General features: G+C 44.4%; 1 protein-coding gene across 1 annotated transcript; it reads right to left on the bottom strand.

Annotated features, from left to right (window-relative positions):
• Window positions 1–6,886: 6,886 nt before the first annotated feature.
• Window positions 6,887–8,615, bottom strand: LOC147964033 (uncharacterized). Its single transcript, XM_087526602.1, has 2 exons — window positions 7,024–8,615; window positions 6,887–6,911 (listed from the first exon to the last, which is right to left on the bottom strand). Exons 1-2 carry the CDS (start codon window positions 8,613–8,615, stop codon window positions 6,887–6,889), a joined length of 1,617 nt encoding a protein of 538 aa, XP_087382728.1.
• Window positions 8,616–25,640: the final 17,025 nt, after the last annotated feature.

Raw genomic sequence — 25,640 nt, 5'->3', positions numbered from 1 at the left:
GGTATACATTTGGTCCCTCAAGTATCAAAACCGGATAAGTTTGGTCCTAAACCAGATTTTGAGCACGTTGACCGGGTTTGACCGCCACAAAACTGCCCGATAAACAGTAAATATGAAAAAGAACTTCGAAAAAATGACAAAATTTTGCTAGAGCCCATCCAATGTCATTTCATGACAAAATTTTGGTCGCACCTTGCGCACGTAAGCATATTGGACCCCAAAATTTTTCAGAATTTTTTGATTATTTTCGAATTTACTATTCATCAGCCAGATTTTTTTCTTTTGCCACGAGCTCCTCGAGTGCCGAAAGAGCCCGAAATTTTGTTTGCATATTGCGCATGTAAGCATATTCGACCCCAAAAAATTTAAGGTTTGGTTTATGTTCTTTTTTCGAATTTACTGTTCATCGGGCGGACATGTGGCGGTCAAAACCGGTCAACGTGCTTAAAATCTGGTTTAGGACCAAACTTATCCAGTTTTGAGATTTGAGGGACCAAATATATACCAAAAAAACTTGAGGGACCAAGTCTATACTTTGTGGGAACTTGAGGGATCCAAAACATACTTTTCTCTATTAAAAATGTTCATCATGTGAGCGAAGAGATGTTCATAGTGTGTTTTCAGGAAAATTTCTTATCACACAAGGAATGTGCCTTTTCTAATGTCTAATATTTTTTTTAAAAAAAATCTAGGAGAAAAATAAAATGAAACTGGGAAGAACAAGTAAAAGGAAGAAAAACCTACCAAGACCAAATAAAAAGGAAGAAAACAAAAAACATGCAAAACTAGGAAAGAAACTAGGAAAAAAAAATAGGTGAACTAATGGAATCAGAACTAAAGAAAAAGAAAAACCTAAAAAAAGGATCCAAATAAACACCATATCCAAATAAACACCATATATGGACCGACCGATCATGCGCTAGATTGGCTAACAAATAACACATTAGTCCCAAAACAAGTGATGTGTGGTTTCTTCGGGCGCTTGAGTGCATATGTTGCTGGAACAATCATTTTATAAATAAGCCTAATCTATCATGTAGAATGAGCAAGAAAAATATTTTGTGCTTGAGTTTTCTTTTGCTCTTCAATAAATTCCTGAGGCTTTGTTCGGTTGCAAAAGATTTAATCCTCTAGTGGATTTGATCCACCTAGGGATTGGGTGACCCCCACCCTGTCACCCAAACCCCGCCGTGATTAATCCACAGAATTTCCTCTCAACCCTTCCCTTCATTGCTGTTCGGTTAATCCCCTCAATCACCGGCGGAAAAGGTGATGTGAATCCCTAGAAATCAAAAGGGGAGAAGATCTTGCCTGCATGAAACCTTGGGGAGGGACCCCGAAGTAGCCTGCCGTGGCCGCCGAGCTCGCACTGGGAGATCTACTGCTAACTTGGGGCGGGGGGGGGGGGGGGGGGGCTGGTGGGGATGTAGAAGGATGACGCAACAACCGGCCTTCACTGGAGATGAGAGATCGTCCGCTCCGGCCCCTATCCGTCGCCCAGTCCTTCCCTGCCGGCGTCGGCGCCGCCGCGCCGCCGCTCTCGCCCTCTCCTCCTTTTTCTTTCGAGAAGACGAGACGAGGTTTTCTTCCACACGTCGGGAGACGTGGGTCAAAACCCGGTGAAATCCCTGCGATTTGGGGTGGGATTGGATGGGATAGAAACCCGGTCGGGTTTAACCGAACACGCATGTAAGCTACGCGGGGATTCAGCCCCGGCGAGGGTAAAAACCACGGGGTTCGGGCCAAAACCCTTCCCATCCCGGCGGGGGTGGGATTAAACGAACAAGGCCTGAAGAGTCTAGTGGGTCTGATAATAGCACATAAGTTGTTTGTACATGCTGATGGGAGAATAAGCACAACTGTTTGAAGGACATTTCCAGATATCTTTGTCAGGGCCATTTTGTTCATGGTCCACTGGGGATTGCAGCTCAATATATTGCTCAAAGGCTTGATTAGAAAATGATAAGTGAAAATTACCAGCTCAGTCTCCATCAGCAAAAAAATCGTCAACCGATTCTGTTTCATTTATAGCAGAAGAATGAAGCTCGGGAACTTTATGAGCAAGCGGAAGCTCAAGCCATTTAACATGCAAGGATAAAATGGTGTCACCTTGGCCAATATTGCAGGAAGCAAAGTTTTTATAGATGGGCAACAAGTTATGATGAGCTCTCCACCAAAAAGAGCATTCCATCTTCTCAGGTGGAGGTGCAAACTGATACTCCTCCGTCCGTGAATAAGTGTACTTCTACCTTTTGTCGTAAGTCAAAGTTTTAAATTTTTTACAAACTTTATAGAAAAGAGTAGTAACATATATGGCATAAAATTAGTATATTATGAGAGTACATTTCAAAATGGATCTAATGATACAAATTTAGTGTGATAATTGCTACTACTTTTCCCGTATAATGTTGGTCAAATTTTTAAAATTTTGACTTAGGACAAAAGTTAGGAATACACTTATTAGCGGATGGGGGGAGTAGTAACTGTTGAATAATTAGTCATTTTCCCGTTTAGTTTAATCCAAAAAAATAATGGATAAAACATGAATAGCAATATATTGACGAAACTAGAAACTAGCAACAATTCGTTGAGACTAGTCATGCAATCAAATTCATAAGCAAAATGCATCATATCCATGTCAATTGCTATTAGCAATAAACCAAATGCTAGCCCTAACAGTGAGGATAAGATGGCATACGGCGCAGTAGCAGAAGGTGCAGATGTCCCGATCGTCATGTCGCTGAAGAGGTCCTTGACGTCGGGGAAGAAGTCGTCATTGGGGAACTCGTCGTCAGTGATGTCGCCGTTCACAGCCACGATGAACAAGACTCCAGCAGCCGCGTAAGGACGCTCCCCAAAAACCTGATCGCCCCTCTCCCGTACCGGATCACAAGAGGCGGGGTTTCGGAGGCCTGCTGTCTCACTCTCCGGTGCATGCCAGGAAGCGAGATGGGAAAGAGGTAGGCGGTGCAATGCTCTGGAACAATGCGAAGAGTTGTGTCTCGTTGGGAAGAGGAACGACCTCTTATAGGAGTAACAAGATGAAACTGAAATGGACGCACTAATTCTCATTAAGGAGAGGAGAAACAGACGCACTAAAAATCCTATTAAGTGGTCAGTTTCGTCTCCCATTAGTAGGCAAATCGTTTCAAGTTCTTGCATGACAAAATATGCTAGCACGCATGGTATGAAGAAACCAATGTACTAATGAAGAAATGAAACCGAAACCAAAATATTGATGCCATCAATGAGGAGATGAATGTCATCATTCACCACCATTCGGTTTCATTTTCCACTAGTGCAAATATTTTAACTTCTTTCTTGTCATGCATGAACGTGCCACATGGGCCTATGGGATTTTCCTGGAAATTATTGGATACAACAGATGGTTTAAATCCCAACAATTCTAACAATCCCCCACCAGATCCTAGAGGCACATCAAGTTTGCCTATGGTTCCAAAACATTGTTTATATACCGGTGTTTCGGTGGAGACTGTTAAGTTGAACTTCCACCTAGAACTCCACGCTACACTCGTTCACAACTTGAACAGTGGACTACGCCTTGAACTGCAAGTTTTATGCAAACAAGTTTCACGTAAAAGCCTTACCGATACTAGACCACTGAAAACTTTCCCGCGGGTAGGAGCATATGCGTCATACTCCGGGGCCTCTTCATGAGTTTATTAGAGAACACTCAACTCTCACAGACCGCGGCGTTTAACAGTCTAACTCATATAGGTGTGTTCTTTCTAGATGTTCTGTAGGAAAACATCTTTGCCTACCCAAGCCATTCAAAACACATTAAGATAAATATCAGCCTACCATACAGATTAGGAGAGAATTGCATCATAACGGAGTGGATTTTTGTCAAATAAATATTCTCCTCTCAGTTATCCAATAGTTTGTCTCGCCAATTCTAATTCACGGGATCTCCGATCACAAAGAATGGGTTACCACCATGAACAAATTATGTAGTGGGTCTCAATCCCATCTCCTTCGATGCATTGTCTATCACATTTCGTGATAAACCCTTTGTGAAGGGATCTGCCAGATTCTTCGATGTGTTTATATAGTCCAACGCTATAACTCCGGAGTTTCTCATGAACCTGACAGATTTCAGTCTCCTTCTCACGTGTCTTGATGACTTCTTATTATCCTTAGAACTGTTTACCTTGATGATCACTGTTTGATTACCACAGTTCATTAGAATAGCTGGTATTGGTTTTTCAACCACCGGCAAGTCCATCAAAAGTTCTCTAAGACATTCTGCTTCAACTGTTTCCGTGTCTAATGCTGTGAGTTCTGCTTCCATTGTTGACCTTGTTAAGATGGTCTGCTTGCAAGACTTCCAGGAAACAGCAACACCACCAAGTGTAAACACATAACCACTTGTCGCTTTAAGCTCATCAGCATCAGATATCCAATTTTAATCACTATAACCTTCAAGTACTCTTGGATACCCGGTATAGTGAAGCCCATAACTCGCAGTACCTTTCAGATAGCGCATTATTCTCTCAAGTGCATGCCAATGAACATCTCCCGGGTTTGAAACAAACCGGCTTGGTTTACTCACAGAAAACGGGATGTCAGGCCTCGTAGCACTAGCTAAATACATAAGCGAGCCAATGATTTGAGAATATCTCAATTGATCCTTTGTTTCTCCTTCTTTCTTCCGAATTAAAACACTCGGATCATAAGGTGTCGGAGAAGGTTTGCAATCTGAATATCCAAAGCGATCCAGAATCTTCTCCACATAGTGAGACTGCAAGAGAGTGATCCCACCATCACCACCTCTTAAAAGCTTGATGTTCAAGATAACATCAGCTACTCCAAGGTCTTTCATCTCAAATTTTTGATTTAGAAAATCTTTCACTTCCTGAATGACCTTGAGATTTGTTCCAAATATAAGTATGTCATCAACATACAAACATAATATAACTCCTTCGCCCCCACCATGGCGATAGTACACACACTTGTCGGCTTCGTTTGCAACAAAGCCCGTAGATGTCAAAGTTCATTCGAACTTATCATGCCACTTCTTAGGTTCTTGTCTCAAACCATACAAAGATTTCAACAATTTACACACTTTTCCTTCCTGACCATCTACTACAAAACCATCGGGTTGTTCCATGTAAATTTCCTCCTCCAACTCTCCATTTAGGAAAGCTGTCTTAACGTCCATTTGATGAACGAGAAGATTGTGTGAGGCGGACAATGAGAGTAGTAATCGAATGGTGGTCAATCTGGCCACAGGCGCATAAGTATCAAAGAAACCTTCACCTTCTTTTTGGGTATAGCCCTTGGCAACAAGTCGTGCCTTGTACTTTTCAATTGTACCATTGGGCCTAAGCTTTTTCTTAAACACCCACTTACACCCTACAGGTTTACACCCATAAGGACGACCAGTGATCTCCCATGTCCCATTAGCCATGATGGAATCCATCTCAGTATGCACAGATTCTTTCCAGTAGTCAGCATCAAAAGATGCATAAGCTTCTGAAATAGAAGTGGGAGTATCATTCACGAGGTACACAATGAAATCTTCACCAAATGACTTTGTGGTCCTTTGTCTCTTGCTCCTTCTGGGAGCTTCATTGTCATCCTCCTCAGGAATATATGTGTGTTTCTTCTCGGAATGTTCCAATGGAACAGTAGGTCCAGGAGTTGTCTCTGATCTTTGACTAGATGAGCTAGGCATATCCTTCATACGAAAAATATCCTCAAAGAAAGTCGCATTGTTCGACTCCATGATGGTACCAACATTCATGTCAAGTACCTCGGATTTCACCACTAGAAATCTATAGCCAATGCTATGGAAAGCATAACCCAGGAAAACACAATCAACTGTTTTTGGCCCAAGCTTACGCTTCTTGGTAATTGGTACATTGACCTTCGCCAAACAACCCCAAGTTCGTAAGTAGGAATGTTTAAGCCTTTTCCTTTCCCATTCTTCATACGGGGTAATATCTTTATTCTTCGTGGGAACTCTATTGAGGACATGACTTGCAGTCATCAAAGCCTCCCCCACCATTCCTTGGAAAGTCCCGCTGTATCTAACATGGCGTTAACCAAATCAGTTAGAGTTCGGTTCTTTCGTTCGGCAACTCCGTTTGACTGGGGAGAGTAGGGAGGCGTCTTCTCATGTATTATACCATGTTGCTCACAAAATAAATTGAACTCGTTGGAAAAATACTCTCCACGGTGATCCGACCTAAGCCTTTTGATCTTTCGATCGAGTTGATTCTCTGCTTCGGCTTTATAGATTTTAAAGTAGTGCAAAGCCTCATCTTTTGTTTTCAACAAATATATCATGCAATATCTAGTAGAGTCATCGATTAGAGTCATGAAATATCTTTTTCCACCTTTTGTCAACACACCATTCATCTCGCAAACATCTGAATGTATGAGTTCAAGTGGTGCCAAATACCTCGCCTCAACAGTCACATGAGACTTGCGAGGTTGCTTTGCTTGCACACAAATTTGGCACTTAGAACCTTTGACAATTGTAAATTTTGGGATTAAACTCAAATTTTCTAGCCGCGTCATGACACCAAAGTTAATATGACAAAGTCGTGAATGCCAAACATTTGATTCGGTTTCACTGCAAACATGATTAATAACTTTAGTGCAAAAGTCTGACAAAGATAAGCGGAACAAGCCTCCGCTCTCATAGCCCTTCCCAACAAATTGTCCACACTTAGATACTACAACCTTATTGGACTCAAATACCAATTTATAACCTCTCGACACAAACGAGAACCACTGACAAGATTTTTATTTATAGCAGGGACATGCTGCACATTCTTCAGTCGCACGATCTTTCCCGAAGTAAACTTCAGATCGACCGTACCAACACCATGAACAGAAGCATGTGTCCCGTTTCCCATCAGCACGGGTGTAGTTCTTGCGACCTGATAAGAAGAAAACATGTTTATGTCAGAACACACATGTACATTGGCACCGGTGTCAATCCACCAATCTGGAGAATGACATACTGAAAGAATGGTAGGAAATTTACCATACCCGACATCTTTCATGTCAACATCGCCAATAACAACATTAGCAGTCTTGCTATTGTTCTCATTCTGACGCATGTCCCAGCGGTCCTTGCAGGATGAAGCCCAATGTTCTTCACTGCCACATACATGGCACTTTCCTTTATTCTTATAAGTATCCTTCTTCTTCTTGAAGTTGACAGGTTGTGGGGCTTTGTACTTGCCATCAAATTTTCCTTTTCCCGCATAGTTTTTGTTCTTGGGTTTGTGGGTTTGGAAATTTCTCTTTTGTACCAAATTGGCACTGGAATTCCCCTCATGGAAACGAGCACGTGTGTCTTTTTCCCTCGCCTTTTCTTCTACATCAAGAGTGCCAATTAGATTTACAACGGTAAACTCTTGCCTCTTATGCTTCAGAGAGGTAGCAAAATTCCTCCATGAAGGAGGAAGCTTGGCAATGATGCCTCCGGCAATGAATTTGTCCGGTAACACACAATTGAGATGCTCAATTTCTTTAGTGAGCGACTGAATCTCATGAGCCTTCTCAACAACAAAGCGGTCATCAGTCATCTTGTAGTCATGGTACTGTTCCATGATATACAACTCACTTCCTGCATCCGCGACTCCAAACTTGGCTTCGAGCGCATCCCACATATCTTTACCGACCATGATGGTCATGAATGGATCGATAATCTTGTCGCCAAGAACACTCAAGACAGCACCTCTGAAGAGGGTGTCTGTAGCCTGGAAAGCTTGCTCTTGCTCAGTAGTCAGCTCTCCCTCTGGCTTGACTTTAGAGGCGTGAAAACAGTTCATGGTGGTAAGCCAAAGAACTGCCCTTGCACGCCACCTCTTATAGTTCACGCCCTCAAATGGTGCGGGCTTGAGAGTTGCAGCAAAAGCAATAGGAGAAAATTGCCTACACATTTCAGGTTTTTGAATTGTTGAATAATTAGGCATTTTCCCGTTTAGTTTAATCCAGAAAAATAATGGATAAAACATGAATAGCAATATATTGATGAAACTAGAAACTAGCAACAATTCGTTGAGACTAGTCATGCAATCAAATTCATAAGCAAAATGCATCATATCCATGTCAATTGCTATTAGCAATAAACCAAATGCTAGCCCTAACAGTGAGGATAAGATGGCATACGACGCAATAGCAGAAGGTGCAGATGTCCCGATCGTCATGTCGCTGAAGAGGTCCTTGACGTCGGGGAAGAAGTCATCGTTGGGGAACTCGTCGTCAGTGATGTCGCCGTCCGCAGCCAGAATGAACAAGACTCCAGCAGTCGCGTAAGGACGCTCCCCAAAAACCTGATCGCCCCTCTCCCGTACCGGATCACAAGAGGCGGGGTTTCGGAGGCCTGCTGTCTCACTCTCCGGTGCACGCCAGGAAGCGAGATGGGAAAGAGGTAGGCGATGCAATGCTCTGGAACAATGTGAAGAGTTATGTCTCGTTGGGAAGAGGAGCGACCTCTTATAGGAGTAACGAGATGAAACAGAAATGGACACACTAATTCTCATTAAGGAGAGGAGAAACAGACGCACTAAAAATCCTATTAAGTGGTCAGTTTCGTCTCCCATTGGTAGGCGAATCGTTTCAAGTTCTTGCATGACAAAATATGCTAGCACACACGGTATGAAGAAACCAATGTACTAATGAAGAAATGAAACTGAAACCAAAATATTGATGCCATCAATGAGGAGATGAATGTCATCATTCACCACCATTCAGTTTCATTTTCCACTAGCGCAAATATTTTAACTTCTTTCTTGTCATGCATGAACATGCCACATGGGCCTATGGGATTTTCCTAGAAATTATTGGATACAATAGATGGTTTAAATCCCAATAATTCTAACAATAACTTTCCCAAATTAGCTAGACCTAAGGATTTAGAGATCAAATCTGCTCGTAAATTTATGAATGTTCGTGATGAGCAGAGCCTTGTTATAGGCAACAACATCTCTATGTCCGATCATTACGTGAGATGGTGTTGGAAATATGCCCTAGAGGCAATAATAAATTGATTATTATTATATTTCCTTGTTCATGATAATCGTTTATTATCCATGCTAGAATTGTATTGATAGGAAACTCAGATACATGTGTGGATACATAGACAACACCATGTCCCTAGTAAGCCTCTAGTTGACTAGCTCGTTGATCAATAGATGGTCACGGTTTCCTGACCATGGACATTGGATGTCGTTGATAACGGGATCACATCATTAGGAGAATGATGTGATGGACAAGACCCAATTCTAAGCCTAGCACAAGATCATGTAGTTCGTATGCTAAAGCTTTTCTAATGTCAAGTATCATTTCCTTAGACCATGAGATTGTGCAACTCCCGGATACTGTAGGAATACTTTGGGTGTGCCAAATGTCACAACGTAACTGGGTGACTATAAAGGTGCACTACGGGTATCTCCGAAAGTGTCTGTTGGGTTGGCACGAATCGAGACTGGGATTTGTCACTCCGTGTGACGGAGAGGTATCTCTGGGCCCACTCAGTAGGACATCATCATAATGTGCACAATGTGATCAAGGAGTTGATCACGGGATGATGTGTTACAGAACGAGTAAAGAGACTTGCCGGTAACGAGATTGAACAAGGTATCGGGATACCGACGATCGAATCTCGGGCAAGTATCGTACCGCTAGACAAAGGGAATTGTATACGGGATTGATTAAAGTCCTTGACATCGTGGTTCATCCGATGAGATCATCGTGGAGCATGTGGGAGCCAACATGGGTATCCAGATCCCGCTGTTGGTTATTGACCGGAGAACGTCTCGGTCATGTCTGCATGGTTCCCGAACCCGTAGGGTCTACACACTTAAGGTTCGATGACGCTAGGGTTATAAAGGAAGTTTGTATGTGGTTAACGAATGTTGTTCGGAGTCCCGGATGAGATCCCGAACGTCACGAGGAGTTCCGGAATGGTCCGAAGGTAAAGATTTATATATGGGAAGTCCTATTTTGGTCACCGGAAAAGTTTCGGGTTTTATCGGTAACGTACCGGGACCACCGGGAGGGTCCCGGGGGTCCACCAAGTGGGGCCACAAGCCCCGGAGGGCTGCATGGGCCAAGTGTGGGAGGGGACCAGCCCCAGGTGGGCTGGTGCGCCCCCCACCAAGGCCCAAGGCACAAGGAAGAGGGGAAGGGGGCAAACCCTAGGGCAGATGGGCCCTAAGGCCCACCCTGATGCGCCTCCCCCTTTCCCCTCCCCTTGGCCGCCCCTAGATGGGATCTAGGGGGCTGCCGCCACCCCTAGGGAGGGAACCCTAGGTGGGGGCGCAGCCCCTCCCCTTCCCCTATATATAGTTGAGGTTTAGGCTGCCCAATACACATGAGTTCCTCTCCCTGTTGGTGCAGCCCTACCCCTCTCCCTCCTCATCTCTTGCGGTGCTTAGCGAAGCCCTGCTGGAGTTCCATGCTCCTCCACCACCACCACGCCATTGTGTTGCTGCTGGATGGAGTCTTCCTCAACCTCTCCCTCTCTCCTTGCTGGATCAAGGCATGAGAGACGTCACCGGGCTGTACGTGTGTTGAACGCGGAGGTGCCGTCCGTTCGGCGCTAGGATCTCCGGTGATTTGGATCACGACGAGTACGACTCCATCAACCCCGTTCTCTTGAACGCTTCCGCTTAGAGATCTACAAGGGTATGTAGATGCACTCTCCTTCCCCTCGTTGCTGGTTTCTCCATAGATAGATCTTGGTGATACGTAGGAAAATTTTGAATTTCTGCTACGTTCCCCAACAGTGGCATCATGAGCCAGGTCTATTGCGTAGATTCTATGCACGAGTAGAACACAAAGTAGTTGTGGGCATTGATTTTGTTCAATATGCTTACCGTTACTAGTCCAATCTTGTTTCGACGGTATTGTGGGATGAAGCGGCCCGGACCAACCTTACACGTACGCTTACGTGAGACCGGTTCCACCGACTGACATGCACTAGTTGCATAAGGTGGCTGGCGGGTGTCTGTCTCTCCCACTTTAGTCGGATCGGATTTGATGAAAAGGGTCCTTATGAAGGGTAAATAGCAATTGGCATATCACGTTGTGGTTTTTGCGTAGGTAAGAAACGTTCTTGCTAGAAACCCATAGCAGCCACGTAAAACATGCAAACAACAATTAGAGGACGTCTAACTTGTTTTTGCAGGGTATGCTATGTGATGTGATATGGCCAAGAAGAATGTGATGAATGATATGTGATGTATGAGATTGATCATGTTCTTGTAATAGGAATCACGACTTGCATGTCGATGAGTATGACAACCGACAGGAGCCATAGGAGTTGTCTTTATTTATTATATGACCTGCGTGTCATTAAACAACGCCATGTAATTACTTTACTTTATTGCTAACCGTTAGCTGTAGTAGTAGAAGTAATAGTTGGCGAGACAACTTCATGAAGACACGATGATGGAGATCATGGTGTCATGCCGGTGACGATGATGATCATGGAGCCCCGAAGATGGAGATCAAAAGGAGCAATATGATATTGGCCATATCATGTCACTATTTGATTGCATGTGATGTTTATCATGTTTATACATCTTATTTGCTTAGAACGACGGTAGTAAATAAGATGATCCCTCATTAAAATTTCAAGAAAGTGTTCCCCCTAACTGTGCACCGTTGCGAAAGTTCGTCATTTCGGGGCACCACGTGATGATCGGGTGTGATAGATTCTTACGTTCGAATACAACGGGTGTTGACGAGCCTAGCATGTACAGACATGGCCTCGGAACACATGCAAAACACTTAGGTTGACTTGATGAGCCTAGCATGTACAGACATGGCCTCGGAACACAAGAGACCGAAAGGTCGAGCATGAGTCGTATGGTAGATACGATCAACATGAAGATGTTCACCGATGTTGACTAGTCCGTCTCACGTGATGATCGGACACGGCCTAGTTGACTCGGATCATGTAATCACTTAGATGACTAGAGGGATGTCTATCTGAGTGGGAGTTCATAAGATGAACTTAATTATCCTGAACATAGTCAAAAGGTCTTCGCAAATTATGTCGTAGCTCGCGCTTCAGTTCTACTGTTTAGATATGTTCCTAGAGAAAATTTAGTTGAAAGTTGATAGTAGCAATTATGCGGACTAGGTCCGTAAACTGAGGATTGTCCTCATTGCTTCATAGAAGGCTTATGTCCTTAATGCACCGCTCAGAGTGCTAAACCTCGAACGTCGTCTGTGGATGTTGCGAACATCTGACATACACATTTTGATAACTACGTGATAGTTCAGTTAAACGGTTTAGAATTGAGGCACCGAAGACGTTTTGAAATGTCGCGAAACATATGAGATGTTTTGAGGGCTGAAATTGGGATTTCAGGCTCGTGCCCACGTCAAGAGGTATAAGACCTCCGACGGTTTTCTTAGCCTGCAAACTAAGGGAGAAAAGCTCAATTGTTGAGCTTGTGCTCAGATTGTCTGAGTACAACAATCATTTGAATCAAGTGGGAGTTGATCTTCCAGATAAGATAGTGATGTTTCTCCGAAGTCATTACCACCAAGCTGCTAGAGCTTCGTGATGAACTATAATATATCAGGGACATATATGATGATCCTTGAGATATTCGCGATGTTTGACACCACAAAAGTAGAAATCAAGAAGGAGCATCAATTGTTGATGGTTGGTGAAACCACTAGTTTCAAGAAGGGCAAGGGCAAGAAGGGATACTTCATGAAATGGCAAATCAGCTGCTGCTCTAGTGAAGAAACCCAAGGTTGAACCCAAACCCGAGACTAAGTGCTTCTGTAATAAGGGGAACAGCCACTGGAGCAGAATTACCCTAGATACTTGGTAGATGAGAAGGTCGATAGAAGTATATTGGATATACATTGTGTTAATGTGCACTTTACTAGTACTCCTAGTAGCACCATGGTATTAGATACCGGTTCGGTTGCTAAATGTTAGTAAACTCGAAATAAAAGGCTGCGGAGTAAACAGAGACTAGCTAAAAGGTGAGATGACGATATGTGTTGGAAGTATTTCCAAGGTTGATCAAATATCGTACGCTCCCTCTACCATCAAGATTGGTGTTTGCGTTGAGCATAGACATGATTGGATTATGTCTATCACAATACGGTTATTCATTTAAGGAGAATAATGGTTACTCTGTTTATTTGAATAATACCTTCAATGGTCTTGCACCTAAAATGAATGGTTTATTGAATCTCGATCGTAGTGATACACATATTCATGCCAAAAGATATAAGATAGTAATGATAGTACCACCTACTTGTGGCACTGCCACGTAAGTCATATCGGTATAAAATGCATGAAGAAGCTCCATATTGATGGATCTTTGGGCTCACTCGTTTTTGAAAAGTTTGAGACATGCGAACCATGTCTATTGGTGTATATGCATGAAGAAACTCCATGCAAATGGACCATTTGGACTCACTTGATTTTGAATCACTTGAGACATGCAAATCATACCACATGGGCAAGATGACTGAAAGCCTCGTTTTTAGTAAAATGGAACTAGAAAGCAACTTGTTGGAAGTAAAACATTTTGATGTGTGCAGTCCAATGAGTGCTGAGGCATGTAGTGGATATCGTTATGTTCTTACTTCACAGATGATTTGAGTAGATGTTGAGTACATTTACTTGATGAATCACGAGTCTGAATTATTGAAAGGTTCAAGTAATTTCAGGGTGAAGTTGAAAGATCATCGTGACAAGAGGATAAAATATCTATGATATGATCATAGAGATGAATATCTGAATTACGAGTTTGGCACAGAATTAAGACATTGTAGAAATTGTTTCACAACTAATACAGCCTGGAACACCATAGTGTGATGGTGTGTCCGAACATCATAACTGCACCCTATTGGATATGATGCATACCATGATGTCTCTTATCGAATTACCATGATAGTTTATGGGTTAGGCATTAGAGACAACCACATTCACTTTAAAAAGGGCACCACGTAATTCCGATGAGATGACACCGTATGAACTATGGTTTAGAGAAACCTAAGCTGTCATTTCTTAAAAGGTTTGGGGCTGCGACGCTTATGTGAAAAAGGTTTCAGGCTGATAAGCTCGAACCCAAAGCGGATAAATGCATCTTCATAGGACACCCAAAATAGTTGGGTATACCTCCTGTCTCAGATTCGAAAGCAATAAGGGATTGTTTCTAGAATCGGGTCCTTTCTCGAGGAAAAGTTTCTCTTGAAAGAATTGAGTGGGAGAATGGTGGAGACTTGATGAGGTTATTGAACCGTCTCTTCAACTAGTGTGTGGCAGGGCACAAGGAGTTGTTCCTGTGGCACCTACAGCAATTGAAGTGGAAGCTTATGATAGTGATCATGAAACTTCAGATGAAGTCACTACCAAACCTCGTGGGATGACAAGGATGCGTACTACTTCAGAGTGGTACGTAATCCTGTCTTGGAAGTCATGTTGCTAGACAACAATGAACCTACGAGCTATGGAGAAGCGATGGTGGGCCTGGATTCTGATAAATGGCTCAAGGCCATAAAATCCGAGAGAGGATCCATGTATGAAAACAAAGTGTAGACTTTGGAAGAACTACTTGATGGTCGTAAGGCTGTTGGGTACATATGGATTTTAAAAGGAAGACGGACAATGATGGTAAGTATCACCATTAAGAAAGCTCGACTTGTCGTTAAGATGTTTTCCAACAAGTTCAAGGAGTTGACTATGATGAGACTTTCTCACTCGTAGCGATGCTAAGAGTCTGTTGGAATTATATTAGCGATTACTGCATTGTTTATGAAATCTTGCAGATAGGATGTCAAAAACCCATTGTTTCCTCAACGATTTTCTTGAGGAAAGGTTGTATGTGATACAACCAGAAGGTTTTGTCAATCCTGAAAAATGCTAATAAGTATGCAAAGCTCTAGCAATCCTTCTAAGGACTGGACTAAGCATCTCGGAGTTGGAATGTATGCTTTGATGATGATCAAAGATTTTGGGTGTATGCAAAGTTTATGAGAAACTTGTATTTCCAAAGAAGTGAGTGGGAGCACTATAGAATTTCTGATGAGTATATGTTGTTGACATATTGTTGATCAGAAATGACGTAGAATTTCTGGAAAGCATATAGGGTTATTTGGAAAGTGTTTTTCAATGGAAAGCCTGGATTAAGCTACTTGAACATTGAGCATCAAGATCTATAAGGATAGATCAAAACGCTTAATAGTACTTTCAAATGAGCACATACCTTGACATGATCTTGAAGGTGTTCAAGATGGATCAGTCAAAGAAGGAGTTCTTGCCTGAGTTGTAAGGTATGAAGTTAAGACTTAAAGCTCGACCACGGCAAAATAGAGAGAAAGGATGAAGGTCGTCCCCTATGCTTAAGACGTAGGCTCTACAGTATGCTATGCTGTGTACCGCACCTGAAGTGTGCCTTGCCATGAGTCAGTCAAGGGGTACAAGAGTGATCCAAGAATGGATCACATGACAGCGGTCAAAGTTATCCTTAGTAACTAGTGGACTAAGGAATTTTCTCGATTATGGAGGTGGTAAAAGAGTTCGTCGTAAAGGGTTACGTCGATGCAAGCTTAACACCTATCCGGATAGCTTTGAGTAGAGATACCGGATACGTATAATGGAGCAACAATTTAGAATAGCTCCAAGTAGAACAGTTATTTGGAATAGCTCCAAATGTAGCGTAGTAGTTGCATCTACAAGATGACATAGAAATTTGTGAAGTACATACGGATCTGAATGTTGCAGACCCGGTGACTAAAACCTCTCTCACAAGCAACATGATCAAACCCAGAACTCATCGAGTGTTAATCACATGGTAATGTGAACTAGATTATTGACTCTAGTAAACTCTTTGGGTATTAGTCACATGGGGATGTGACCTTGAGTGTTAGTCACATAGCGATGTGAACTGGATTATTGACTCTAGTGCAAGTGGGAGACTGTTGGAAATATGCCCTAGAGGCAATAATAAATTGATTATTATTATATTTCCTTGTTCATGATAATCGTTTATTATCCATGCTAGAATTGTATTGATAGGAAACTCAGATACATGTGTGGATACATAGACAACACCATGTCCCTAGTAAGCCTCTAGTTGACTAGCTCGTTGATCAATAGATGGTCACGGTTTCCTGACCATGGACATTGGATGTCGTTGATAACGGGATCACATCATTAGGAGAATGATGTGATGGACAAGACCCAATTCTAAGCCTAGCACAAGATCATGTAGTTCGTATGCTAAAGCTTTTCTAATGTCAAGTATCATTTCCTTAGACCATGAGATTGTGCAACTCCCGGATACCGTAGGAATACTTTGGGTGTGCCAAACATCACAAGGTAACTGGGTGACTATAAAGGTGCACTACGGGTATCTCCAAAAGTGTCTGTTGGGTTGGCACGAATCGAGACTGGGATTTGTCACTCCGTGTGACGGAGAGGTATCTCTGGGCCCACTCGGTAGGACATCATCATAATGTGCACAATGTGATCAAGGAGTTGATCACGGGATGATGTGTTATGGAACGAGTAAAGAGACTTGCTGGTAACGAGATTGAACAAGGTATCGGGATACCGACGATCGAATCTCGGGCAAGTATCGTACCGCTAGACAAAGGGAATTGTATACGGGATTGATTAAAGTCCTTGACATCGTGGTTCATCCGATGAGATCATCGTGGAGCATGTGGGAGCCAACATGGGTATCCAGATCCCGCTGTTGGTTATTGACCGGAGAACGTCTCGGTCATGTCTGCATGGTTCCCGAACCCGTAGGGTCTACACACTTAAGGTTCGATGACGCTAGGGTTATAAAGGAAGTTTGTATGTGGTTACCGAATGTTGTTCAGAGTCCCGGATGAGATCCCAGACGTCACGAGGAGTTCCGGAATGGTCCGGAGGTAAAGATTTATATATGGGAAGTCCTATTTTGGTCACCGGAAAAGTTTCGGGTTTTATCGGTAACGTACCGGGACCACCGGGAGGGTCCCGGGGGTCCACCAAGTGGGGCCACAAGCCCCGGAGGGCTGCATGGGCCAAGTGTGGGAGGGGACCAGCCCCAGGTGGGCTGGTGCGCCCCCCACCAAGGCCCAAGGCGCAAGGAAGAGGGGAAGGGGGCAAACCCTAGGGCAGATGGGCCCTAAGGCCCACCCTGGTGCGCCTCCCCCTCTCCCCTCCCCTTGGCCTCCCCTAGATGGGATCTAGGGGGCTGCCGCCACCCCTAGGGAGGGAACCCTAGGTGGGGGCGCAGCCCCTCCCCTTCCCCTATATATAGTTGAGGTTTAGGCTGCCCAATACACATGAGTTCCTCTCCCTGTTGGTGCAGCCCTACCCCTCTCCCTCCTCGTCTCTTGCGGTGCTTAGCGAAGCCCTGCTGGAGTTCCACGCTCCTCCACCACCACCACGCCGTTGTGCTGCTGCTGGATGGAGTCTTCCTCAACCTCTCCCTCTCTCCTTGCTGGATCAAGGCATGGGAGACGTCACCGGGCTGTACGTGTGTTGAACGCGGAGGTGCCGTTCGGTCGGCGCTAGGATCTCCGGTGATTTGGATCATGACGAGTACGACTCCATCAACCCTGTTCTCTTGAACGCTTCCGCTTAGCGATCTACAAGGGTATGTAGATGCACTGTCCTTCCCCTCATTGCTGGTTTCTCCATAGATAGATCTTGGTGATACGTAGGAAAATTTTGAATTTCTGCTACGTTCCCCAACAGTAGTCATCATTGGTGAACATCTCTGTGTTGATCATATCTAATATTTGATTCACATTCGACCTTTCGGTCTCCAGTGTTCCGAGGCCATGTCTGTACATGCTAGGCTCATCAAGTTTAACGCAAGTATTTCGCATGTGCAAATCTATCTTTCACCCATTGTAAACGTAGAGTCTATCACACCCGATCATCACGTGGTGTCTGGAAACGGCAAACTATAGCAACGGTGCATACTCAGGGAGAACATTTTTACCTTCAAATTTAGTGAAGGGATCATCTTATAATGCTACCGTCGTTCTAAGCGAAATAAGATGTAAATAAGATAAACATCGCATGCAATCAAAAATATGTGACATGATATGGCCATCATCATCTTGTGCTTTTGATCTCCATCTCCAAATCATCGTCATGATCTCCATCGTCACCGGCTCAACACCTTGATCTCCATCATAGCGTCATGGTCGTCTCGCCAACTATTGCTTCTACAACTATTGCTAGCGCATAGTGATAAAGTAAAGCAATTACATGGCGTTTGCATTTCATATAATAAAAAGACAACCATAAGGCTCCTGTCAGTTGCTGATAACTTGCAAAACATGATCATCTCATACAATAAAGTTTATCATCATGTCTTGACCATATCACATCACACCATACCCTGCAAAAACAAATTAGACGCCCTCTACTTTGTTGTTGCAAGTTTTCCGTGGTTGCTACGGGCTTCTAGCAAGAACCGTTCTTACCTACGCATAAAACCACAACGGTGTTTCATCAAGTTTGCTATTTTAACCTTCTTCAAGGACCAGCCGCAATCAAATTCGATTCAACTATAGTGGGAGAAACAGACATCCGCCAGCCATCTTTATGCAAACTTAGTTGCATGTCAGCTGGTGGAACCGGTCTCATGTGCGTGGACATGTAACGTTGGTCCGGGCCGCTTCCTCTCACAATACCGCCGAATGAAAATAAGACGTTGGAGGTAAGCAGTATGACTATCACCGCCCACAACTCTTTGTGTTCTACTCGTGCATATCATCTACGCATAGACTTGGCTCATGATGCCACTATTAAAATGATCTATCCATGGAGATGCATAGCAACGAGGGGGAGAGTGTGTCTACGTACCCTCGTAGACTGCAAGCATAAGCATTTCAAAACGCGGTTGATGTAGTTGAACTTCTCCTCACGTAGCATGCAATTTCAAAAAAATTCCTACTCTCACGCAAGATCTATCTACGAGATGCATGACAACGAGAAGGGGAAAGTGTGTCCACGTACCATCGTAGACCGAAAGCGGAAGTGTTTAACAACGCGGTTGATGTAGTCGAACTTTTTCTCGTTCCGAGTGATCATGCACCGAACGTACGGCACCTCTGAGTTCTGCACGCGTTCAGCTCGATGACGTCCCTCGAACTCTTGATCCAGCAAAGTGTCGAGGGAGAGTTCCGTCAGCATGACGGCGTGGTAATGGTGATGGTGAAGTGATCCGTGTAGGGCTTTGCCTAAGCACTACGACAATATGACCGGAGGTGTAAACTGTGGAGGGAGGTGCCGCACACGGCTAACAGATGTTGTTGTGTGTTCTAGGCGCCTCCCCCCTCATATATATATATAGGTGGGAGGGAGAGGGAGCAGCCAAGGGGGGGCCCAAGTAGGAGGAATCCTACTTGGGGCCCTAGTGCAATCCCCCCTTACCATAACTTCCAGAGGGGGAAGGAAGGAGGAGGGAGGAGAGAAGGAAGGGGGAGGCCGAATCGCTTCCCCTTCCTTTCTCTCTTCTCCTCTTTCCTTTGTTGGGGAACGTAGTAATTTCAAAAAATTTCCTACGCACACGCAAGATCATGGTGATGCATAGCAACGAGAGGGGAGAGTGTTGTCTACGTACCCTCGTAGACCGGCAACGGAAGCGTTGACACAACGTAGAGGAAGTAGTCATACGTCTTCCCGATCCGACGATCCAAGTACCGAATGTACGGCACCTCCGGTTTCTGCACACGTTCAACTCGGTGACGTCCCTCGAGCTCCGATCCAACAAAGTGTTGAGGGAGAGTTTCGTTAGCACGACGGCGTGATGACGGTGATGATGTTCTACCGACGCAGGGCTTCGCCTAAGCACTGCTACGATATGACCGAGGTGGAATATGGTGGAAGGGGGCACCGCACACGGCTAAGGAACGATCACGAAGATCAACTTGTGTGTCATGGGGTGCCCCCTTGCCCCCGTATATAAAGGAGGGAGAGGGGGAGGTGCGGCCGGCCCAAGGGGTGCGCCTGGAGGAGTCCTACTCCCACTGGGAGTAGGACTCCCCCCTCTTGCCTTGTTGGAAAAGGAAGGGGGAAGGGAGAAAGAGGAAATGGGGGCGCCCCCCTTCCTTGTCCTATTCGGACTAGGGGGGAGGGGGCGCACGGCCTGCCCTGGCCGGCCCTCCTCTTCTCCCTTAGGGCCCATGTAGGCCCAATAACCCCCAGGGGGGTTCCGGTAACCCCCCGGTACTCCGATAAAATCCCAATTTCACCCGGAACGTTTCCGATATCCAAATATAGGCTTCCAATATATCAATCTGTATGTCTCGACCATTTCGAGACTCCTCGTCATGTCCGTGATCACATCCGGGACACCGAACAACCTTCGGTACATCAAAACACAAAAACCCTAATTATGATCGTCACCGAACTTTAAGCGTGCGGACCCTACGGGTTCGAGAACTATGTAGACATGACCGAGACACGTCTCCGGTCAATAACCAATAGCGGAACCTGGATGCTCATATTGGCTCCTACATATTCTACGAAGATCTTTATCGGTCAGACCGCATAACAATATACGTTGTTCCCTTTGTCATCGGTATGTTACTTGCCCGAGATTCGATCGTCGGTATCTCAATACCTAGTTCAATCTCGCTACCGGCAAGTCTCTTTACTTGTTCCGTAATACATCATCCCGCAACTAACTTATTAGTTGCAATGCTTGCAAGGCTTGAGTGATGTGCATTACCGAGAGGGCACAGAGATACCTCTCCGACAATCGGAGTGACAAATCCTAATCTTGAAATATGCCAACCCAACAAATACCTTCGGAGACACCTGTAGAGCACCTTTATAATCACCCAGTTACGTTGTGACGTTTGGTAGCACACAAAGTGTTCCTCCGGTAAACGGGAGTTGCATAATCTCATAGTCATAGGAACATGTATAAGTCATGAAGAAAGCAATAGCAACAAACTAAACGATCAAGTGCTAAGCTAACGGAATGGGTCAAGTCAATCACATCATTCTCCTAATGATGTGATCCCATTAATCAAATGACAAGTCATGTCTATGGTTAGGAAACATAACCATCTTTGATCAACGAGCTAGTCAAGTAGAGGCATACTAGTGACATACTGTTTGTCTATGTATTGACACATGTATTATGTTTCCGGTTAATACAATTCTAGCATGAATAATAAACATTTATCATGATATAAGGAAATAAATAATAACTTTATTATTGCCTCTAGGGCATATTTCCTTCAGTCCCCCACTTGCACTAGAGTCAATAATCTAGTTCACATTGCCATGTGATTTAATACCAATAGTTCACATCACCATGTGATTAACACCCATAGTTCACATCGACATGTGACCAACACCCAAAGTGTTTACTAGAGTCAATAATCTAGTTCACATCGCTATGTGATTAACACCCAAAGAGTACTAAGTTGTGATCATGTTTTGCTTGTGAGAGAAGTTTAGTCAACGGGTCTGCCACATTCAGATCCGTAAGTATTTTGCAAATTTCTATGTTAACAATGCTCTGCACGGAGCTGCTCTAGCTAATTGCTCCCACTTTCAATATGTATCCAAATTGAGACTTAGAGTCATCTGGATCAGTCTCAAAACTTGCATCGACGTAACCCTTTACGACGAACCTTTTGTCACCTCCATAATCGAGAAACATATCCTTATTCCACTAAGGATAATTTTGACCGCTGTCCAGTGATCTACTCCTAGATCACTATTGTACCCCTTGCCAAAAACAGTGTAGGGTATACAATAGATTTGGTACACAGCATGGCACATTTTTATAGAACCTATGGCCAAGGCATAGGGAATGACTTTCATTCTCTTTCTATCTTCTGCCGTGGTCGGGCTTTGAGTCTTACTCAGTTTCACACCTTGTAACACAGGCAAGAACTCTTTCTTTGACTGTTCCATTTTGAACTACTTCAAAATCTTGTCATGGTATGTACTCATTGAAAAAACTTATCAAGCGACTTGATCTGTCTCTATTGATCTTGATGCTCAATATGTAAGCAGCTTCACCAAGGTCTTTCTTTGAAAAACTCCTTTCAAACACTCCTTTATGCTTTGCAGAATAATTCTATATTATCTCTGATCAACAATATGTCATTCACATATACTTATCAGAAATGTTGTAGTGCTCCTACTCACTTTCTTGTATATACAGGCTTCACCACAAGTCTGTATAAAACTATATGCTTTGATCAACTTATCAAAGCGTATATTCCAACTCCGAGATGCTTGCACCAGTCCATAGATGGATCGCTGGAGCTTGCATATTTTGTTTTTTTTGAGCTGGAAACCACTTTCCATAACTTAAACACGCACAACAGACTCGCTGGCGACCAAATCAAATACAAAACCTGGGGCATGGTCCTTCCACCAGGCGCAAGGCACACCCGCCTTATAGCCAAAGTCTGCTAATTCATGGGCTACCCTATTACAATCACGTTTAGCAAAACGAAAATTGAAGACATCAAAGGACGCATGGCACAAGCTGCGTGCTTCTCTTATCAGGACACCGATGTTTGACAGATCATAGTCGCCAGAGTTCAGGCCATTGGCAAGCTGTAGCGAGTCTGATTCGAATATTACTCTGTTGACGCCCATCTCGTTTGCCGCCTCAATGGCCTTCGTACATGCAGTAGCTTCAGCAAGTAGGGGGGAGGACATGTGCTCCAGTTTGCCAGCACACGCAGCAATGAACTCCCCCTGGGCCGAGCGAGCAACACAGCCCCAGGCTCCATTCCCCTGATCCATGCAGAAAGCAGCATCGAAGTTTATTTTGACGAAGCCCTCACTTGGCCTGCACCAGGTTTTAGTTTCAGGTGGTGTTACCTGTGCTGGCGGTCCCTCGTCCGCAGCGCAAAATTCACCATAGAGCTTCCTGATAAAAAAGCATATCTCCTCCACAGACTTGATTTTCTCTCCTGCATTCGCCTTGTTACGCACATTCCACCATTCCCACATCAGGATCAGAGAGAGATCTCGCCTCTCAACCTTCAAAGACCACAGGCGATCAAACATCTCAGAGGGATTTACACCCTGAATTAGTGCCAAACGGACATCCTCAAGCTGTAGTTCCCGCCATACCTGTTTTACCCGCTTGCATTTTAAGAAAAGATGCCCTCCATCTTCATCCAGCCTGAGACAGATTGGGCATCTTGTGTCCAACTCCACATGTTTCCGTTTAATGTTCATTCGTAGCGGCAGGCTATTATGTGACAGTCTCCATAGGAACATTCTAATCTTTGGTGGAAGTTTTAGACTCCAGAACCTGTTCCACTTATGTGACATGTCCGGTGCTGGGACAGAAGTGCTCGCAGCCCTATGGCGCTTTGAATTGCTCAGCTTGACTCCAAGATGATAGGCTGATTTAACTGAAAATTTTCCTTTCACATCAAAGTGCCACGCCACCTGATCATCCATTCCGCTCCTCACAGGAATAGCTAAGATCTCCCTCGCGTCTTCTGCACAGAACAACTCCCTAACCAGCTCATTGTCCCAAGATTCAGTTACGGGGTCCATTAGGTCAGAAACCTTATCTATCAGGATGCTACCTCGGCAAGTGCGAGGTCTGCGGGTGTCACCTCGTGGGATCCAAGGGTCTGTCCATATACTCACATTTTCTCCGGAACCAATCCTCCAGACAACTCCTTCTTTTAGCAGCTCTATACCTTTGAGAATACTTCGCCACGAGTAGGACATCTCACCCACGATGCTTGCCTCTAAAACCGAGCAGTTCGGAAAGTACTTTGCTTTTAGAACCTGCGCACACAAAGTGTCAGGAGCCTGCAGAAGGCGCCACCCCTGCCTTGCCAACATTTCCATATTGAAAATATGAAGATCCCGGAAGCCCAGACCGCCCTCTTTCTTCGATCTTGTCAACCTCTCCCAGCCAATCCAATGACATCGATCCCACTTATCTTGCTGGCTCCACCAATACCGGTTTATGAGTGTACCAATCTCCTCACACAACTTCTTAGTAAGGTCAAAGCAAGACATAGCGTATGTAGGAATCGCTTGGGCCACCGCCTTAATCAAGATTTCTTTGCCCGGTTTGGATAATAGTTTCTCCACCCAACCCTGCATCCTTTGCCAAATGAGTTGTTTAATATACTCAAACTGCTTGCTTCTTGAAACCCCAACAAAAACAGGAAGGCCGAGGTAGCGATGGACCTATGACTCGTTTGGAATCCCCAAAACTTGCAACACTGCAGATTTTGTTTCTGCACTAGTACCTTTGCTGAACTTGGCCGACGATTTTGCTTTATTAATCATTTGCCCTGATTGCTTCTCATACAGGGAAAGGATAGATTGCAACTTTGCCGCCCCCTGGATATTGGCCTTCATAACTATGAGTGAATCATCCGCAAAAAACAGGTGGTTTATCCTCGGAGCACCGTCACAAATCCGAACACCTTGCATAGATCCTTCAATTTCATCTCGTTGAAGCATAGCCGAGAAACCTTCCGCACACAAGATAAAGAGGTATGGAGAGAGCGGATCACCCTGTCGCAACCCCCTCTCTGGGATAATAATCTCAGTTAGGTTCCTATTCACTTTTACCCTGTACTTAACTGTTTTCACACATTCCATGACTGTGTTTATCCACTGCTCCGCAAATCCCATCCTTCTCATCATACCCTCCAAGAAACTCCACTCTACCCGGTCATACGCTTTGCTCATGTCCAGCTTGACAGCAACCAGACCATCACGCCCCCTTTCCTATTGTTCATCAAATGTGTTATCTCATATGCCAAGAGAACATTGTCCGTAATCATCCTGCCAGGGACAAAAGCTGACTGATTTGGCGATATTATTTCTGGCAAGATCTCCTTCAGCCTATTCGCCACCACTTTCGAGATCAGCTTATACAACACGTGGCACAAGCTGATAGGGCGATACTCTGTTATTTTCTTCGGGCTCTTGTTTTTGGGGATTAGGACTATAGTGGTCTTGTTCCATGCTGTTGGCATTGGGTTACCATTGAGCACACCAAGCACCTCTTCCTGGACCCTATTCCCAACCACCTCCCAAAATCTCTTGTAAAACACAGCCGACATGCCATCGGCCCCAGCGCCTTTAAGTCTCCAATAGAATCAAGGGCTTTTCTAACTTCTTCTCCCGTATATTGCCGTGTCAACCTTGCATTCATCTCATGGGTAACAGAGGGAGTGACACAGGATAAAATCTCATCATTTGTAGCACCTGCAGAAGACATAAACAGATTTCTGTAGTGGTTAGCGATGAATTGCTTCAACTCCTCTTCTCCTTCCACAGCACTCCCATCCTCCCTACTCAGCCTCTTGATCACATTCCTCCTCCTCCTTTCTGAAGCATGGGCATGAAAGAATTGTGTATTCCGGTCACCATCCTTCAACCAATTAGCATGTGCACGCTGACGCCAATACATATTATATTGCTCCTCCAGCCTACTCAACTTGTACCTGAGAAGATGTTCCCAGTTTACTTGGCTCTGGCTCAATTGGCTTCGCCGACACACCTCAAGCTCCTTCTTTGCTCGACGTATCCGCCCCCTTAACTCCCCCAGGACTTCCCTATCCCACCGCTTCAACTCACCGCCTACTCTCCTGATGCCTTCCATTACCGTCCGAGCCCCCTCCCCAAATGCACCATT

The sequence above is a fragment of the Triticum urartu genome, chromosome 6A, assembly GCF_056163025.1.
Source record: "Triticum urartu cultivar PI428250 chromosome 6A, HENAU_Tu73, whole genome shotgun sequence".
Taxonomy (NCBI): Eukaryota; Viridiplantae; Streptophyta; class Magnoliopsida; order Poales; family Poaceae; genus Triticum; species Triticum urartu.
Note: the sequence above shows the minus strand (reverse complement) of the source record. Positions and strands in the feature narration are given on the sequence as shown.

Bases quoted from the DNA above. Each gene is read 5' to 3' on its own strand.
- LOC147964033 (XM_087526602.1), bottom strand. From the start codon at position 8,615: ATGCAAGAACTTGAAACGATTCGCCTACCAATGGGAGACGAAACTGAC. The intron at 6,912-7,023 runs GTATGGTAAATT...TCTTCTTATCAG, and splicing joins GTTGACATGAAAGATGTCGG to GTCGCAAGAACTACACCCGT.